The following is a 19,850-nucleotide window of genomic DNA, read 5'->3' on the forward strand; positions in this document are numbered from 1 at the left end:
TTCAACCAGGCACCCCAGGCCTTCCCATCTCTGATTCCACTATGATGCAAACTCTATCAATGAGCTGAAAGGTGCCTGGTCCTAGAGGAACTGCTTACTGCTGTCAGACAAATTCTGTTCTGTCGTGTCCAGCTTGGATGGTCCTTTCCAGTGGGAACTACAGCACAAATCCCTTGTGCACATAATCTGCGAAGCCAGAAAGGAATTGCAGCTGTGCCTGGCTCTGTGTCCATCTCTCCAGCACCTCAGCATCTTTCTCACTGGGCTCATTCTCCTCCTCACTTGTCACCAGCTGCCAAATGCTGCTCCATCTGTCTGACCAGGCTGCTATTGCAGGTTGACGGCTCAGGCGGTTCCCAGCTACAAGGCAAGAAAGGGATTTCTCCTCCTTGGGCTGATATGCCCCTAAAAGGGATAGAAAATGGAGTGGAACCATTGCTGGTGATGCCAGGAACTGGTAGCAGTGCAGCATGAGCTCTGCAGGGACCAAAAAAGGAGAGGTCAGGAGAGAGGATCTGCATTTCTGAATCTCTTTCCTGGAGAGATCTCCAGCAGGATGTTGCCATTGCCATGCAGCTGCAAGCAGGCTCATTCTGACCCTAGGAAATTGCTTTCTGCTTCTTGCAGACAAAACTGCAAACAGACACAAAGAGAAGTACAGCACAGGTAGGAGCAACATTTGATAGGGTCAGATGTGAGTGTCACAATACACACACGTGGGGAGGCCAAAACTATTGACCATCAGAGTGAGATGATGAGGGAGGCAAAGACACAGAAGCCTGGGGTGTCCAGCACAGGATTGAGTGACCCAGGCTGACATCACTGCTCTGATCCGGACCCCTCCAGCACCTGGGATGAGTCTTCTGCCTGCACTCCTGCATTCCTGCCCTGGAGATCCTGGAGCCTTTGCACCCAGTGCTCAGAAGAAGCCTTCACTGGGGCATGGGCCTGGCACAGACCTGGAGATGAAAAGGCAGCAATGCAGGAGATGAAAGCACAGCCATGTCCTTAGCTGTGATGCTTTGCATTCAAGATGAGCTTGTGCAAAGATTGTTACCTCTGCCAAGCTGCCTCTGGTCCTGCAGCAGGTATAAAAGGCAGCCCAGGTCCTGCTCTCTCATCCACTTCTCCTGCCTCCTTCTCCTTGGCAACCAGGTGAGTCTGGAGCTCCTTCTGCTCCTCTTCCAAAAGGACATCTCCCCTCGGAGCAGCTCTCAGCTGCTACTGCCTCTGTTCTCTCCTGATGGTTGAGTCTTCTTGTGAGGAGAGAGGGAAGTAGGAGGAGGTCTGCTTAGGGGGAGGCTGGGAGGTGGCTGAGGCAGCTTGTGGTATCTGAACTGAGAGAGAGCCTCCCTGGGCCGGGCTGCTCTGGCCAGGGTGACGAAGGCCCTGTGGCTGCTGCACAGCTTCCAGCTCCCCACTGAGTCTTGGCCTTGGCTCCTTTGTGAGAGTGTCGCCAGGCTGCTCCTCACCCAGCTGCCTTCTCTGCTTCCTCCCTGCCCTCTCTGCCAGGTGCACCTCCAGCCTCCAGCCATGTCCTGCTCCAGCCAGTGCCTGCCCTGCCGGCCCTGCGGCCCAACCCCGCTGGCCAACAGCTGCAATGAGCCCTGTGTCAGGCAGTGCCAGAGCTCCACTGTGGCCATTGAGCCTCCTGCTGTGGTGGTGACCCTGCCCGGCCCCATCCTCAGCTCCTTCCCGCAGAACACCCTTGTGGGCTCCTCCAGCTCTGCTGCTGTTGGCAGCATCCTCAGCTGTGAGGGAGTGCCCATCAACTCTGGCTGCTGTGACCTCTCTGGCATTTCCAGCCGCTCCTATGGCAGAAGGTACCTGCGCTGAGAGAGCTGCTGTGGAAGCCCCAGGGACACACCTCCAGGAGCTCAGAAGATGCTGCTGGCCCAAGGATGGACTCCCTGGATGTCTTTGCAGCACAGCTGCTGGGCTTTGCCTTTCCCTTTCCTTGTTTGCTTTGCTGCCCCTTGGCAGCAAGGTCCCCAGCCTGGAGGGGACCATCTGTCTCCTCTTCCTCTCTGAGGCAGGCAGACAGACATCATGCAGGAACTTCTCCATGATCCTAGACCAGAGAACCTTGAGGGCTTTGGGGCATTCCTGCACTGCTCTCCTCCATTTGCAGGGACTTTGTTTTTCTCTTTTGACTCATTAAAGTTCTGCTGTATTCAAGCCTGGCCTCTGTGTGGTCCTTTCCTGTCTGGACACTCCCCAGGCTGCCAAAGGTGAAGGGTTTTGCTGTGGGGTAAAAGGCACTGAGGGCACAAGCAGACTCTTCTCCATTCTCAGAGGAATAGGTGGTTGGGCCACCCTACAGTGGTTCCTCTGTGTGCCCCATGCCTGGTAGCTGAAGAGGACATCCCTGGCTGCTGTGCCCTGCTGCCAGGGACCATCAGATCTTGCCAAGGAGGTCCTGAGGTCTCTGCAGCAGCATGAGCTGTTCCTCTTGCTGTGGCAGGAGCTGTGCTGGGCTGGCATGGGTGGCTCTGGGGCTCCACAGGATGATTTGCTCTGCAGAATGGCCAGAGTGGTAAAGCAGGGAACAGCCCTTGGCATGGCCCATAGCTGCTGCTGCAGGTTCCTGTCCCCTCCAAGACCCAACCTTGGGGCTATGGCCAGCAGCAATGGGCAGGAGAGCAGGGGAAGTTCAGATGGAACCTGCTTAGCAATGTTGCTCTCTGGTCAAGGGATGATCTGTCATGGAGGCTAAGATGGCCCAAGTGCAGAACAGGTTAAAGAGTCATGACAGTAGTAATGACAGAGAGAAGGAGTCCTGTGAGGGGGCACAGTTTCCCTTGGTGAAAAGATAAGCAACAGCAGCAGGGCCTTGTAGCCATCCTGGAGTGGCTGTACTCAGTGAGCACCTTTTGGTAGAGCCTGTGCTGGGGGATAGACCTGATTCCAGGATGAGGTGCCTCATGCCAGTGCTCATAGGATTAATGCTGGGGCCAGGGACCATTAGGAATTGGCTCCTGAGCTCCTAACTGTAGGCTCCTTGGAGAACCATTAATGGTGGTAAGTCTCTCAAACACACTGACCATTTCCTGGGCTGCTCTCCACACCTCAGCAAAAGCAAGTTTTGCATTTTCCTCAGGGGTGCAGCAAAAATCCCTTGCAGAACAGATCTGTGAGCGTGCAGGGCCCTGAGCGTGCACAGGTGTGCCCCCAGGAGGGTGGCAAAGGTCTTTCTCAAGACAAGGTACAGCCCAACCATTGCCAGTCAGCTCCTGACCAAAAGCAATGAGTTTTGTCAGTCATGATTTGCCCTCAGTGAGCTCATGAGAGGTGCTCCAAATCTCCTTTGGCCATCCATGGAATGGCTCCTGAGAGTATTTCCACCAAGCTTCCTTTCAGGGACTGAGTAGAGACTGTCCAGTCAGCTCTCTGAGCACTCTTGGATGCATCCTGAGTGATCCCATGAAGCTGTGCGTATCCAAATGGTCAAAAGAGCTCTCAATGTATTCTCCCCCTCCCCAGTACCTGATTGTACTTCAAATTTCTAATTGAAGCAATGCAAACCACTGCTTCCTGCTCCCTGTGTCAGGGCATTTCCACACCGAAACCCCTCCATGCTTCCAGCCAGCTGGGGTTTTGCTGTGGCAGCCCCTGAGTGTGATTGCCCAGGTCCCCAGAGTGCAGAGCTGGGAAGGGCTGGCTGGGCAGGAGCCTCTGCTGGCACTGGCTGGAGGAGGAGGAGGAGTGGGACCACTGTGAGGAAGTAGGATCTGAACAGGAAGGATCTGAACAGAGAATCTTGCCCAGGATCTGGCTGATAGGTCTTTTTCACTTGCTGACACCCGGATGCAGGGTAAAGAAGGACCCTTCACTTCTTGGACTCCTATGGCCATGTGGCAAAAGCATGAGAGCAGTTGTGCCTCCTACCACAAACTTCCTTCTCCAGTGGAGGCACTGGGAGAGGGAGCAAGAAGACAAGCTGATGGGTGCCTTGCCCTGACTGCTCACTCAGGTGTGCCAGGAATCTCAGGCAGGAGCTATATACAAGCCTGGTTTGGTTTGTCTGTGGTGCAGCCTCCAAGTGATGTTTCTTGGACTCTTCACGATCGAAGGCTCTGGATCTCCATGCAGCTGTAAAGATGCTGCCTGCATGTGCTTCACAGCAGCACAGTCTGGGGAGGCATAAGCTAGGGCTTACCACAGCCCCCAGGTGCCACTGTTAGCCAGGCTGAACTCAGAGCTTCACCAGTGGCAGGGAGGTGACCACCCCTCAGAGCACACACAGCCTTCCTTCTTGCCCCCCCTTTCTGTGCACTGCTGCAAGCTGTGGGCATCAGAGTGGGCTCAGTGCACAGAATTAGACAGCACCGTCCTGGAGATCAGCATCCTGCACATGCAGAAGCACCTGGGTGGTCTCCACAGACATTTCAGAGAGAACCTCCCTGAATCCACCTGTGGCTTCCATTTCTCCACTCGCAGCACCATCTGAGGGGACTAGTATGGGAGCTGCTGGTACCAGAAGATGTAGGGAGTTGAAGAGCTGGTGGACAATCTGCAGTGCAGAGCTGCACTGTGTCCTGCCTGGAGGCTAATTTCTGATGGGGTCTGCAGCACAGAGTCCTGGGCATGACCTAAAAAGCCATAAAGGGCCTTTCAGCTTCACTTACCATCTCTTCATCACCTTGCTCACTGTTCCACATTCCAGCTCACTTTCCCTTGCCTCTGAAATGCTCTTTGTCCCTGCACCCTTTTTTTTCTAAAGCTTCTTGTCTTTCCTCACCCCCAGGCCACCCTGCTCTTCAGCAATGCTCACTGCTCTTTTAGTCCATATCTGCCTCTGAATCAAGTTATCTGCTGCTCTCTCCTTCAACAGCAGAAGACATGAGAGGCTCTTCTCCCACCTCTGACCTTATCTTCTTGCTAGAACAGTGCCTCCACATGACACATCACATCCTCTGCTCTTGCCTTGTCTGGCATTTTTGTTCTTCCCACATTGATTTGGCCTTCTCTTTGTCCCCCAGGCTTTATGACCATCCCTACAGAGCTTGGTCACATTGCACCCAACCAAGAAGAGAAGTTCCTCTAAGCCCATTGCTTTCTTCTCCAATGTATTTCCTTCTTGCATGGTTCATTTCTATCAGCAGCACACTCAGGATTGCTCACTAACTGCACATTTAAGGTTAGCTCTTAGTCCTCCTTTGATGTCCATCACTCCTGACATCTCCCAGATTATCTGCCAGACCCAGCTGCAGCCCCTGCTCTCCCTGCAGAGACACTCCCAGATCCCTCAGGAAGTCAGGAGTTGGGTCCATGCCAACCTCAGAAAGTTCAACAAGGACAATTGCAAGGTCATGCACCTGGGTTGGAGCAATCTTAATCATAAATATCGGCTGGGTGATGAGTGGATGGAGAACAGCCCTGCAGAGAATGACTTTGAGGTGCAGGGTGATGAGATGCTTGACATGAGCTGACAGCATGCTCTGGTAGCCCCAAAAGCCAACAGTGTCCTGGGCAGCATTAAAAGATGTATGACCAGCAGGTTGAGGGAGATGACTCTGCCACTCTACACTACTCTGGCGAGACCCGGTGATGGGTTGAGGGCTGACCCTCCCCCACCACAGGCAAAAATGAAACTCAGACAAACAGATTGCAAAAAGTGATGGAAAGTTTAAATGGAAAGCAGTAAATGTTTTACCAGAAGCATAGTATGGATATCAGCGACGGAGATAGGAATCAATACGGCTGACCAATATGATCGAGTATTGCTCCTTTATTGTTCCAGTGTTGCAGGCCGATGGTGCAGGCCTGAGGTACAGGCCTGTAGAGCAGGCCTGTAGTGCAAGTATAGCACAGTAAAGTGAAGAAGAACAGGAGACAGGAAAGGCAGAAGTGTGTAGGAAGGGAACTGCTAGAAGTTATATAAACTCGGAGTGCCCTGTTGGCATAGCTCCATTGGTTCCCTCTGAGTGACCACACATTGCACTATTACAGATTATTGGTCCAACTACTTATGACACAATGAGGTTGTTGATGCAGGTGCATGTCCTGTTGTCCCAAGATAACTGTCCATGTTTATAGCTACCAGTGCCTTGTTTTAGTTACATGCTGCAGGCACAGCACTGTTTTGCTACACTGCTAGCTGGCTCTGCATTTATGCTGAGCATGGCCTACCACTATGTCAGGCTCTAGGCCTGCACTGCCAGATTGCTCACACTGCTCGTCGCTGGCATTGCCACAGCATAGCGACAAAAGAGATCCCAAAGCATGCCCAGAAACATCCCATCCCCACATGAGGGTACACCCAAAACTCCCAGGGCTCTTTCTTCCCCCCCCTCCTCCACTGTTAGGCTAATCTCAGCTGGCTAGATCTGAAATTGTGCATCCCCCCCTGGGAGGGTGGATGGGCAGGCCCAAAAAGCCCACGAGACAACTTCCCCCAGTTACCAGGTGGTGGCAAGGGAAGAAAAAGAGGAAGTGCAGGACTTCTGCCGGCAGATTTACAGGGAGCAGGACATTATGGAATGAAATACACAGCTTCCTGTGTCCATCCACTGGGCTGGACCCCTTTTGGGACATGGGAGGTGTTTCTCATGTGGGCACAGCAGGAGGCACCTGGTCCAAACTGCTACAGACCCCACCTGGAGTACTGAAGCCCCCAACATCAGAAAGACATAGACATACTGGAGAAGGTCCAGAGGAGGGCCACAAAAATTATTAAAAGGCAGGAGCACCTCTCCTGTAAGAACAGTGATTTAGAGAAGGACAAGAAACTCAGTCAGTTTCACCTGTTATGCTTTTATTGCAGCACTGGACACAGGGGGATCTTCCCCAAAGCTGTGCACCAACAGAGGGTTCAGTGCAGGCCTCTATGCCAAAAGTTCTCTATCTAAAATGCCAGAGGTGTGTTGATGTTGCACAGACAGTCCTCGTGCTTCCTGTCGACACAAAGGTTATCCAGCTAAGAGTGACACAAGGATTTCACAGAAAGTCCTGGTCCCTGTTTGATCCTCCCCTCTTCAAGGTCCATCTGCCCCCTCCTGTATTCCAGCCAACCACAACAAAGGGAGTTCTTCATCAGTGTTGTCATTTCATTCAGTTGGGTATCTCCTTATCAACTCTGTTACTCTGTTGTCCTGTTAAACTCAGTAATGGGTTTTAAAGAATTTTCTGTTCATCAACTCCAAGGATTTTCTACTTATCAACAGGATGAGGGATCTGGGCCTGTTTAGCCTGGAGATGGTCAGGCCCTGTGGTAATGACAAGGGGCAACAGTTTGAAACTAAAGCAGGGTAGATTTACATTGGACATCAAGAAGTTCTTTACCATGAGCATGGTGAGACACTGGAATAGGTTGCCCAGAAGTTGTGGACACCTCATTCCTGGAAGTGCTTAAGACCAGGCTGGATGAGGCTTTAAGCAGCCTGGGCTAGTGGCAGTTGTCCCTGTCCATGGCAGGGGAGTTGGAACTGGAAGACCTTTAAGGTCCCTTCCAGACTAAGCCATTCTGTGGTCCTATGCTGTTGCTCTGTGAATGCACAGTGGTCTCTCTCCGAGCAGAGCAGCTCAGCACAGGCAGGCTCGTGACAGTGGAGGGGTGGCAGTGCACAGTGTCAACAAGGAGCCACCCTGGCTGGAAAGCACCGGGGATGTGTCGGGGCCGCAGATCGTCCGGCATGGCAGGCACCACCACAGCGGCTCCAAGCGAGGCATCAACCCACCGGCCTCACACAGAGAAGTCAGTGGTGAGCAGTGGCAGCAGGCAGTGGCAGGGAAGGTGCTTGGGCTCGCAGGGCACAGCCGCGGTGAGTTCTGAGGCTGTGCCTGAGCCGAGGCGGGCAGGGGTTGCCTGGCACAGTAAAGCCTGAGGGAGACACCTGCAGAAGCCAGCAGCTCTCGGTGCAGGGAGTGGCAGATGGTGTGGACCGGTGCGGAATGGTGCAGATAGAGAGCGCTGCTTTGGAGGCAGTTGTGGCTGAACCGTGTGTGACCTAAGTGGCAAGGCCCTGTCTGCCAAGAGCAGGGGGTACATCCCACCCAACTCCCCTGGCAGAGTGGGGAGGGCAAGGGCAGGGTGTTGCCCCTGGCTCAGAGCACCCTCAATATCAGTCCATGCTGGGGAATGGAGAGCAGCCCTGCAGAGAAGGACTTGGCAGTGCTGGTGGGGAGAAGCCACAGTAGAGGCCCTGCAAAGAGCTAGCCAGCAGCGAGCAAGGGTGACCATACTTGGTGACTCTTTTCTAAGAGATATGGAGATCCCCACTGCCACTCTGACCCAATCTCCTGAGAGGTCTGCTGTCCACAGGGTCAAAGATATAACTGAGAGACTAACATGCCATGTATTTCCCACCAGCTACTACCTGTTGCTGCTGTTTCATGGGGATACCAGTGATATAACCAAGAGCAATCTGAAGAGTATCAAGAGAGATTGCAAAGCACTGGGAGCAGTGGTGAAGGACTCTGCAGCACAGGGAGTCCTTCACTGATCTTCCTGGTTGAAGGCAAGGGGCAGGACAGGGACAGTTAGATCCAGAAAATGAATGAATGGCTCTGGGAGTGGTGCCACAACCAGGGCTTTGGCTACTTAGACTACATCTCCTGGGGGCTGATGGGGTGCATGTTGCAGGGAAGGGGTACAGCATCTGTACCATAGGCTTGCCAAATTAGTAAGGAGGGCTTTAAACTAGAGTTGATGAAAGAGGGGATGCTCTGTCAATTCACTGCTATCACTTAGAGGCCAGTGCCAGTAATGGATGCTTTCCATTCACAAGCCCTGGTCCCCATGGGGAAATTCAACTATCCTGATATCTATTAGAGGAACAACACAGAAAGGGCATCAAAAGAAGCACTGCCTGCAGGCCAAGGGAGGTGATTCTGTACCCTGAGGGAGTTGGGTCTGTTCAGCCTGGAGAATACAAGGCTCCAGGGAGACTTTATAGTGGCCTTCATACCTGAAAGGGACTACAGAAAAGCTGGAAAGAGACACTTTTTATAAGGGCTTGTGGTGACAGGGCAAAAGACAATGTTTTGAAACTAGACAGGCAGAATCTAATGGAATGGCATTTAACAAGTCCAAGTGCCGGGTACTGCACTTTGGCTACGGCAATCCCATGCAGAGCTATAGGCTGGGGTCAGAGTGGCTGGAGAGCTCCCAAACAGAGAGGGACCTGGGTGTGCTGATCAACAGTTGCCTAAACATGAGCCAGCAGTGTGCCCAGGTGGCCAGGAGGGCCAATAGCATCCTGGCCTGCATTAGGAATAGTGTGGCCAGCAGGAGCAGGGAAGTCATTGTGCCCCTGTACTCTGCTTTGGTTAGGCCGCACCTTGAGTACTGTGTCCAGTTCTGGGCCCCTCAGTTTCAGAAGGACATCGAAACACTTGAACGTGTCTCCAGAGAAGGGCAACCAGGCTGGCGAGAGGCCTTGAGCACAAGCCCTATGAGGAGAGGCTGAGGGAGCTGGGATTGTTTAGCCTGGAGAAGAGGAGGCTCAGGGGTGACCTCATTGCCCTCTACAACTACCTGAAAGGTGGTTGTAGCCAGGAAGGGGTTGGTCTCTTCTCCCAGGCAACCAGCACCAGAGCAAGGGGACACAGTCTCAAGCTGTGCCAGGGGAGGTTTAGACTCGAGGTGAGGAGAAAGTTCTTCACCGAGCGAGTCATTCGTCATTGGAACGGGCTGCCCAGGGAGGTGGTGGAGTCACCGTCCCTGGAGGTGTTCAAGAGGAGATTGGATGTGGCACTTGGTGCCATGGTCTAGTCATGAAGTCTGTGGTGACAGGTTGGACTCGATGATCCTCGAGGTCTCTTCCAACCTTAGTTATACTGTGATACTGTGACACTGTAGATCAGGCTAGATTTAGATTGGACATTAGGAAGAAGTTCTTTACTATGAGGGTTATGAGACACTGGAACAGGATGTCCAGGGAGGTTGTGGACACCACTTCCCTTGGAAGCGTTTGAGACCAGGGTGGATGAGGCTCTGAACAATCGTTAAGGTCCCTTCCAATTCAAGGCATTCTCTGTGATTGTGTTAAGTATCTGCTCCAACATTAATGCCCAAGGTGCTTCTGAGTACCATCCCAACTCACTGCAGGAAGGAGCCTTGTCACAGGGCATGTTATCTCTCTTGTTAATCTTACTTTGAAATCTGACCTCTGAGAGACAGGCCTGCAGGAACACTTGAAGAAGGAATGTGCAGCAGGGAAATCTAGAAAGCAAAGAGCAGCAGCAGGGAACCATTGTAGAAGTGATTCCAAGCTCCTGCATTGCCATCACCTCACCAGAGCCATTGAGCACAACAAACACATAACCCATGATGAAAACACAGGAACCTGAGACTCTTTCATCAACCTGTCGTCCAGCCACAGACACTGTCCTCTCCTGGAAGAGGTTCCTGTCCTGAAGATCCATGGGTGCTCAGGAGAAGCGGGACTGCCAGGGAAGAGCTGAGGGCCCCTGATTCCAATCTCAGCCTTGCCCAGACACTTCCCCTCCCTCCCCTGGCTTCTTGCACAGCCAAGCAAGCTCCTGCACCAGGGTGTCACCCACAGCACAGAGGTACAAGGCACTGTCACAGACCTCCACTTCCTCCAGCTGCAGCAGGCTGTATTTCCCCGTGGTGTTCAGCAGCGTGGTCAGACGGCCGCTGTGCTTGGGGCCAGCTGCTGCCTGGTACGAGAGCAGCTGGGGAGCCTGGCCTTTCTTCTGCTGGTACCAGAGCAAGTTAACACTGTAGGAGGTCTGGTATGTGCATTTGGTGTGGAAGGTGTCTCTCTGCTTCACTGTGACTTGTCCTTCTTGCTGGGTGACAGTGACCTGCCCCATGGTGCCTGGAAAAAAGCAAAGATCAGTGACTATACTGGGAAATCTCACAGAATTGTCAGGGTTGGAAGGAACCTCAAGGATAATGTACTTCCAACCCCCATGCTATGGGCAGGGACACCTCACACTATATCAGGTTGCCCAGAGCCACATCCTGCCTGGCCTCAAAAACTTCCAGGGATGAAGCTTCCGTCACCTCCCTGGACAACCTGTGCCAGTGTCTCACCACCCTCATGGAGAAGAACTTCTTCCTAAAGCCTAATCTAAAACTCCCCTTCTCTGGCTTGCATCCATTCCCCCTGGTCCTATCATTCCCTGACACCCTAAAAAGTCCCTCCCCAGCTTTCTTGTAGCCTCCTTCAGATACTGGAAAGCCACAAGAATGTCTCCTTGGAGCCATCTCTTCTCCAAACTGAAGAAGCCCAACTTGTTACCCTTCACTGGACATGTTCCAGCACCTCCAGATCTCTCTTGTATTAGGGGCTCCATAACTGGACACAGTGCTCCAGGTGGGGTCCCATGAGAGAAGTGTAAAGGGGGAGACTTGCCTCTCTTCACCTACTGGCCAAAATTCTCTTGATGCAGCGCAGGATACATTTGGATCTCTGAGCTCCAAGTGTACACTGGAAGCTCGTATTGAGCTTCTCATCCACCAATAGATCTAGAGTATCCACAGAGAGAGCTGAGCTTTCAACCAGCTCTTCCGTCCTGTTTCTTCTGCTGCCTGTAGTGCCTGGACCTTGTGTGCTGTGTGCAGGGCATAACTAGATCTAGAGATCACTGGAATTTATGGAAGATGTTTTCTCCTTTTCCTCATTCCCTGTTGTCTGGGAAAACTCAAAAGAAATGGAAATAAGGCATAAGAAATCCTTGGCCTTGTGGAGATGCAGGTGATACTGGAGAGCCAGGACATGCTGCATAACATGTGCCAGCCAGGAAACAGACTGAAACAGCCTCAGAGAGCTTTCAAGTCCCTGCCTCAGCTCTCCAAAGCCCTCTGTGTTTGGGCTGCAAGGTCAGAAAATGTGCAGTGCTGAGAGGCAAAAGAGCTTCTGCAGTGCCATGGCTGTGAAACACTGGGCCCAGACAGAGCAACAGAGAGGGGCTGAGAGAGGTCGACAGTTGGCAAGAGGATAGGAAGGCAAGAGGGCTGAGATGGTCAGGAGAGGAGCTGCTGCTTCTGCATCTGAGCTCTCCTGTTCCATCAGCACCAGCACCTTGAGAAAGCAGCTGCAAAACCACCTGTGTGAGCTGAGGGTTCCCAAGTCTGGCCCATAAGTGCAGAGCAGCTCCTGCAGAGCTCTGCTGAGGGCATGAGGCTGCCCTGGGCAGAAGAGGAACCATGCTTGCCGTGCAAGGCAGTGCTTACCCTGTGGTTGCCTCAGGAAGGCAGCCAGGATGAGATAGGCGAGGCGCATGCTGAGACCCATCCTGCTGCGTGTGTGAGAGAGACTCCAAAGGCCACAGGTCCCAGCCAGAGCCCCACGAGAGCAGAGCTGCCGGAAATGACTCTGCCAGGGGCACAGCCACTGCCATGGGGAGGAGAAAAAGCTGCTGCTCAGCACACCTGCTGTGCCTGTGCTGTGGCCTCCTCCAGCAGTGACACGTGTTGCTTCTGCAGCCAACAGCTTCTGCTGCACCCAGGGGCGGGATAAAAAGGGCATAGGCCTGTACCTGGTGACCAACCTCTCTGACACATTGCCCTCTGCATGTCTTCAGAGTCTTTCTTTGCTTGATGCCTTTTGCCTCCTTTCTCCCCAGCCTCAACCCACTTACTGGTTTAGTTTTTGGCTCTTGCAGACTGTCTATACCCAAGTTCCTGTCAACATTCCAAGACTGCAGCTCTCACAAACAGAACTGTCAAGAGCCCCAAACTCTGCAGACACTAAGTGCCCTTCTTTCTCCCGCTATCTAAACCAGATCTCTAAGGAACCAATAAATTATGTTCCCTGACACACTGCCCATCCTATCGCATAAATCTGCTTCTTAAACACTCAAGCAAAACAAAGCAACCTTCTCTGTTGACCAAAACCCTTCCATTTTAAGTTTCCTCAAAACCAGTTGGGTCTGCACTTGTCCTCTCCTTAACTCTGACTTTGAAGAAACCTTCAGCCAGTGCCCAGCAGGCACCCCAGGCCTTCCCAACTCAGACCCAGAGCTGCTGACTCCAGCACAATCCAAGCTCCATCAAGGAGGTGAAAGGTACCACATTATCTGTGAAGCCAGAAAGGGATTGCAGCTGTGCCTGGCTCCATGTCCATCTCTCCAGCACTGCAGCATCTTTCCCTCTGGACTCATTCTCCTCCTCACTTGTCACCAGCTGCCAAAGGACATTCCATCTGTCTGACCAGGCTGCTATTGCAGGATGAAGGCTCAGGCAGCTCCCAGCTGCAAGGCAAGAAAGGGATTTCCCCTCCTAAGGTTGGTTTGCCCCAGGAAAGGATCCAAACTGGAGTGGAACCACTGATGTTGGAGTCTGAAATTACCATCATCAGAGTATGAGGTCTACAGAGGCAATAAAAGGAAGGTTCAAGAGTCAGCAGATGCATTTCTGGACCTCTTCCTTGGACACATCTCCAGGAGGTTGGTGCCATCACCATTAGATTGCACTTGACTCCTTCTGACCCTATGAAACTGTGTGGTGCTCAGGAACAAAACTGCTCACAAAGCTGCACAGGAGAACAACACATGTAGGAGAACCATCAGTGTCAGACACTGCTGAGGTGACCAAGGGACATCCATAGCAGGGCCAGACCATTCTTGGGCAGGACAAGGCTCTGGGCATTTCCATGGCAGTTTTTGTGTGCTGACAGACTACAGCAAGGGGAGACCACTTAAATCTGGCCAGAATTTTTTCCTGAGGGCAGTGTGTGATGGGTTATGCCCATCCTGAAAGCGGGGGAGGGGAGGGGTTGTGAGAGCCTTGCTCTCCCCAGACAGGTTTTTCACCCTAGGAAACCAAGTTGATCTGTTCCACTCCCCCTCCCTGTCCAGCAAAGCTATAAAGGGGAGGGTACTGCGACCATTTGGCTCTCTTTTGCTTCTGCCTTGCCTGGGTGAGAAAACCAAGAGTTGCTGCTGGCCTCCTGGTTCTCTGCCACGTGGTTGGGCCTGGTCTTTCTCCCTGCCGCATCCACATTTCCCCAAAGGGCTGCTGGTTTTGTGTATCTCCCTATCCATCCTCGTTCCTACCTATGGAACCCTTCCTCTTATTGTGTTATATATATATATATATATTGTTTAAAGGAAATTTTAACTCTCTACTTCCAGACTGACTCCAAATTATTTCTTGGTAGATTTGCCTCCTTCCCTTTTCCCCTTATCTTCCTTTCTTTCCTTTTTCTTTTCTTCCCTTATCTCTCCATGTTCTTTCCCCTTCCCTTTTTTTTCTCAATCAGGAAACAGGAAGGGGGAGCTGGGGAGGGATTCTTGGTCTTGCCCCCATCTGAGTTCTTAAATCCCAATTAAGGCTCAAACCACCACACAGTGTTAGGTGTGATTGGGTCAAAATCAAGAAGCACAATTCACATACCTGGGGAGGCCACAAGTGACCATTGGGGTGAGCTGAGGAGCGGGGGAGAGACAAGGACATGACAGGTCCTCATGCACAGGAGCCCAAGGTGCCCACTGAGGATTGCTGGAGCTTCTTCCTTACAACAGCACTTCAAACAGCTCCAAAAGAGTATCCCAGGCTGACATCAGTTGTCTGCTCTGCAATCCTCCTTTGAATCTTCTGCCCACAAAGCAGCATCCAATAAATCCTGGGGCCTTTTATTCCATTGATTACAAGAGGCCTTCATTGGGGTGTGGTCCTGACACAAACCTGGAAATGAAAAGGCAGCAGTGCAGGAAATGAAAGCACAGCCATGTCCTTAGCTGTGATGCTTTGCATTCAAGATGAGCTTGTGCAAAAATTGTTACCTCTGCCAAGGTGCCTCTGGTCCTGTGGCAATGAGGGGCAGGTATAAAAGGCAGCCCAGGTCCTGCTCTCTCATCCACTTCTCCTGCCTCCTTCTCCTTGCTAACCAGGAGGCTCAGAAAATGGTGTTGCCAATGGACATCAGGAATTGGGAAAGGGTAAATAATCTTGTGGATGGCCCACAGTCCCTGCTCCACTTGTTCCCACCTTCATCACTCAAGTCTAGGGGGTATGACCAAGATGCATAGTCACTCACAGCAGGGACAGGTTCACCCTGCAGCTTTGTCATTCTTCCAGCACAGCATTTGGCAGGGCCCCCTGTTGACTAACTGTGTGGGGCCATGGTGTTTCCAAGTTCATATTGGTGTCAGCTCCAGCAGGCCACTCACCAGAGTCTCCTGCCCCTGTGAAACCGACAACACCTTGGATGAAGGCAGGCCCAGGATGCTGCTTGGTGTTCTAACAAACAATACTGCTCCCTGCTGCCTTGTCTTCCTCAAGCACAGAGCAGCTTTCCTCACACCCAGGAACTCTACAGACAGACAAATGCCACAATCCAGCTCTGGTCCCCATAGGTGCTCTGTGACCATAGATAACCCCAGCTCCACAGAGAAAGGACCTGGTCCTGTGGTCAGCATCACACTTGAGCTGCCCCTCAATGGCACAGGGCCTGCACCAGGCCAGCTATAGATGACATTTCTGAAGAGGCCCCACTGTATAAAAATTGGCCAGGAAATGAGAAGCAATGTGCCCTGTTTGCTGATGGGTCCTGTTGCATCATCAGAAATGTGAGGTGGAAGGATGCACCATGGAGTCCCCTATGACAAGTTGGAGGTACTGCCAAGTGGTTTAAGCCTCTGTGGTAAGGAGAACTATGGTTGAATAGAGAGGCCTGGAACACTGAGTACATAACAATTCCACAAACCCACCAAAGACTGACAAGGGTGGAAGCAACCACTGGGAAGCTGCGAACATGTCTGGTGCCCCATGACCAAGAAATGCAGATTCTCTGCTGCCCTTCATGCTATCTGCAGTGCTGACCTCCACTTGGAGTGACTTTGTTTCCCTCTTTAGGGGAGAGAAGAGGAAAGGGGAGGAGAGCTTAGATCCTTTCCACAGGGTACAGTCCTTCAGGAACAGACTACTGCAGAGTGGGTGCCCCATAGGGTCACAGGTCCTTACACAAAACCTGCTCTGCTGTAGGCTCCTCTCCACAGGACCACAGTTCTTGCCAAAACCTGTTCCAGTTCTCCATGAGGTCATGACTTCCTTCAGGATGCATCTACCTTCTCCAGGAAGCGATTCTTTGCATAGTCATGGTCAAAAGCCAAAAGGGAGGCCCAACAAGTCACTCAGCATGAGGGTCCCAGTACCTCAGATGACTCACAGATACCTCAGTGCTTGCGTCAAGATAAAGGCAGTGGTCTTGCAGGGCAACAACCAGATAATTTTTGTAGCCCACCTCTGGACCCTCTCCATCAGAGGTCCATGTACTTCCTGTATTGAGGGTCCCAGACAGGGACACAGTGCTCCAGGTGAGGTCTCAGCAGAGCAAAGTGGCAGAATCACCTCACTCAATCTGCTGCTAATGCATCTTTTGATGCAGCCCAGGATGTGAATGGCCTTCTGGGTGTAAACACACAGATTCTTCCCACCATGGGGAATCCAGAGCTGTGCCTGGGACATGTGAGCTTTGGAGTCTCTCTCACACATGCAACAGGATCAGTCTCAGCACGTGCCTCAGCTGTCTCATCCTGGCTGCCTTCCTGAGGCAACCACAGGGTAAACACTGCCTTGCACTGCAAGCATGGTTCCTCTTCTGCCCAGGAGACTCTCATGCCCCCAGCAGATTTCTGCAGGAGATGCTCTGAAACTATAAGCAAGTGGTGGGGGACCATCAGATCACACAGGTTGGTTTTCAAAACATTTTCTGGTGAAGTCCATATATATAATTGTATACTTCTATACATTATCTGTTAAAATTAATATATAATTGCATTAAATGTATCAATTATAATGAATGCATTCATTATAATACTGAAAAATTCACTTCTGGCAGGAGATTTTACATGTCAGTAGAGGACAAGCTTAGCATAATGAGCTGGGCAGCCCTTACATTGTGGCACAATCCCCATCTCATACAGACAGCAGTGTTGCAGTGACATGCTCCTGTGGCTGCAGCCAGGACAAGCAAGGTTTCTCACACACTTATGACATGAGGTTGGGGCAGAAAGCTCTCAGGTGTTCATCACAATCAGGATTAATAGCAGCTGACCCTTGGAGTCTCACCAGCACACACTGGGTGCCTTTTTCCTGCAGAGGGAGTGCTTTCAAATTTGGGTTAATGTCAGGGTCTTGTCTTCCCATTTCCTGTAGCTTCAGAGAGGGCAGCCGACCTCAAAGGAACCTCTCATGACTCTGCTGCCTGCACTGCTGCATTCCTAGGGCTTTTCCTCTCAGGGCACAGAAGAAGCTTTAGCTGGGGTGTGGTCCTGACACAAACCTGGAAATGAAAAGGCAGCAGTGCAGGAAATGAAAGCACAGCCATGTCCTTAGCTGTGATGCTTTGCATTCAAGATGAGCTTGTGCAAAAATTGTTACCTCTGCCAAGGTGCCTCTGGTCCTGCGGCAATGAGGGGCAGGTATAAAAGGCAGCCCAGGTCCTGCTCTCTCATCCACTTCTCCTGCCTCCTTCTCCTTGGCAACCAGGTGAGTCTGGAGCCCCTTCTGCTCCTCTTCCATAAGGAGATCTCTCCCTGATGGAGCTCTCAGCTCCTATTGCCTCTGTTCTGTCCTGGGTTTTGGTACTTCCTGTCTGGAGAGTGGGAAGCAGGGAGAGGGTCTGCTAAAGGGGGGAGACAGGGAAGTGTCTGAGGAGCTTTTGGTTTCTGAACTCAGAGAGAGCCTCCCTGGGCCAGGTTGCTCTTAACAGGGTGATGAAGACCCTGCACAGACTCCAGCTGGGCACTCAGGCTTGGCCTTGGCTCCTTTGTGATAGAGTCACCAGGCTGCTCCTCCCTCATCCACTCACCTTCTCTGTTTCCTCCCCTGCCTTCTCATCCAGGTGAACCTCCAGACCCAAGCCATGTCCTGCTGCAGGCCATGCCCACCCTGCCAGCCCTGTGGCCCAACCCCACTGGCCAACAGCTGCAATGAGCCCTGCTGTGTGAAGTGCCAGGACTCCACCGTTGTCATTGAGCCTCCTGCTGTGGTGGTGACCCTGCCAGGGCCCATCCTCAGCTCCTTCCCTCAGAACACTGCTGTGGGCTCCTCCACCTCTGCTGCTGTTGGCAGCATCCTCAGCTCTGAGGGAGTGCCCATCAACTCCGGGGGCTTTGACCTCTCCTGCATCACCAACCGCTACTCTTGCAGGCCCTGCCGCCCCTGCTAGAGGTGCTGGTGATTACATGAGACAAGGACCTCTGTGCACTCTCAACATGATGCTGGACAGAAGATCGTATTCTGGGCCATTGTTTTAGGAGCTGCTGGTCACCTCTGGCTTGTCCTTTAAGTGCAAGTTGAAAGGTGATATTTTGGGCTCTCTCTAAGCATGGCCAATATCTGCCTTTTGTCTTCCACTCAGCCTTGTTCTCTCTTTCCTTCATTGTCTTGTGCTCTGCTCAAAACTGCTGTGAGGGCCCCAGGAAGCAGGCTGGATGAACCCTCCAGCCTCTCTCTCTTTGTTGGGCATGTTAGTAGAAGTCCTGTGGGGACTCTGTCACAGGAAAAGGGAAACGGATTCTTGGCTGCTTCTGCTCCTCCCCTTGCTGGGCACCTCCACTGGGAGTGACCTCATTTCTGTCTTCAGACTCATTAAAAAATTGCTGCAACGCTGCCTGTGTCCCTGGACTGTTCTTTCCATCTGCATGCTGACTGCTGAGGGACAAAGCCCTTGCTTAGCAGGGGACATTGGTGGGGGCCAGAGGCTTTGGAGAGTGGGACACTCTGCAGTGAGACCTCTTTCACACAGTGCTTCTTGAAGGTGAGGAAGACATCCCTAGTCACTCTGCAGCCAATGGCCATCAGTCCTTGCCTTTCCATGGCTGCTCAGAAATCCCCCCTTGGCCCTGGGGCTTCTCATGTGAGCATAAGTCCTGACAGCTCTCACCACAACCCAGGTGCCATCCCCAAAACCTCTCTGTGATAGAAGATACTCCCAGCTCACAGGGAGGAATTCTAAGCATGACTAGTGCTGACCGCAGCACCGAGTGCAGGAACCGTTGGAGACCTGCTCGCTCGAGAGCAGAATGTCACCGCCCGTCCGCAGCCAGCCCAGTCCTAGGAGACTCGGGAGTTCCCCGAGCCGGGCGAAACGCGAGCCGGGAAAGGAGCTGTCGCCCATAAGCTACAGTGCTGCCCAGCCCCGAGGAGCCTGGTGCCGGGCCACGCCACACGCCCGCACCGGGAAAAGCCCGGGAAGAGCGGCAGCAGAGAGAAGCTGCTGCTGTTCTCTCATTTCGAGCTGAGAGACGGCTACAGTCTGAGCTGGGGGATGGACCCTTCACACCCCCACCGCTCTGCAAGCCGCTCCGGGGAAACTGCTCCCCCCAGCGCTCTGCAAACTCCGCAGTGCCACCAGCACTAGGGGAAAAGCAGTGCTGCAGTGCCTCAGGCCCAGAGGCAGCTTTGTGGAAGGAAGAATTCTTTGAGCATTCATGACAAATGCAAACCACCCCAGCTGATGGCACAAGCTGCATCCCAGGTTCCCCTTCTCATGATGCTTCATTTCCTGCCATCTGCCATATCCTTTCCCATTTAAATGCTTGAAGTGTGGAGATCAGAGTCTCAAGGATTTTCAGGTCAGACACTTGTAAACACAGCTCAAATCCTGCTGCATGCCATACAGGGAGATAATGGGCTCCTGGGTCATTCCTATGGACTTCTTTGTGGCCAGGTTGTCAGGAGATTGGCACAGCCCTCATGCTTTTCCTCCAGATGCCCAAAGACTACCATTTGAGAGAAACTGTCACAGCCTTGTCTATTGTTCCCCCACATGTCTCTAATGGTCATGCATGGTTCCACACAGGTGGACTTCTGCTGGGAGACTTTGACCCAACTGCAGCAATAACAGTGCTCTTCTGGCAGGTTTGTTGGGCTCATCTACATCATCCTCTCTGTGTGCACTCTGTGCAGGTTCTCAGGGAACATCAGC

General features: G+C 52.4%; 2 protein-coding genes across 2 annotated transcripts; both read left to right on the forward strand.

Annotated features, from left to right (window-relative positions):
* The first annotated feature begins 1,128 nt into the window (after window positions 1-1,128).
* Window positions 1,129-2,178, forward strand: LOC137456204 (feather keratin Cos2-3-like). The gene is made up of 2 exons (XM_068167509.1): window positions 1,129-1,155; window positions 1,513-2,178. The coding sequence occupies exon 2, from the start codon at window positions 1,534-1,536 to the stop codon at window positions 1,834-1,836; it is 303 nt and encodes a 100-aa protein (XP_068023610.1). The 5' UTR covers window positions 1,129-1,155; window positions 1,513-1,533; the 3' UTR covers window positions 1,837-2,178.
* A 15,128-nt stretch (window positions 2,179-17,306) lies between these two features.
* Window positions 17,307-18,532, forward strand: LOC137456220 (feather keratin Cos1-1/Cos1-3/Cos2-1-like). Its single transcript, XM_068167516.1, has 2 exons — window positions 17,307-17,407; window positions 17,763-18,532. Exons 1-2 carry the CDS (start codon window positions 17,330-17,332, stop codon window positions 18,087-18,089), a joined length of 405 nt encoding a protein of 134 aa, XP_068023617.1. The 5' UTR covers window positions 17,307-17,329; the 3' UTR covers window positions 18,090-18,532.
* Window positions 18,533-19,850: the final 1,318 nt, after the last annotated feature.

This window comes from Melanerpes formicivorus, unplaced genomic scaffold, assembly GCF_026170545.1.
Source record: "Melanerpes formicivorus ecotype bairdi unplaced genomic scaffold, bMelFor1.0.p_v2 SCAF_119, whole genome shotgun sequence".
Classification (NCBI taxonomy): Eukaryota; Metazoa; Chordata; class Aves; order Piciformes; family Picidae; genus Melanerpes; species Melanerpes formicivorus.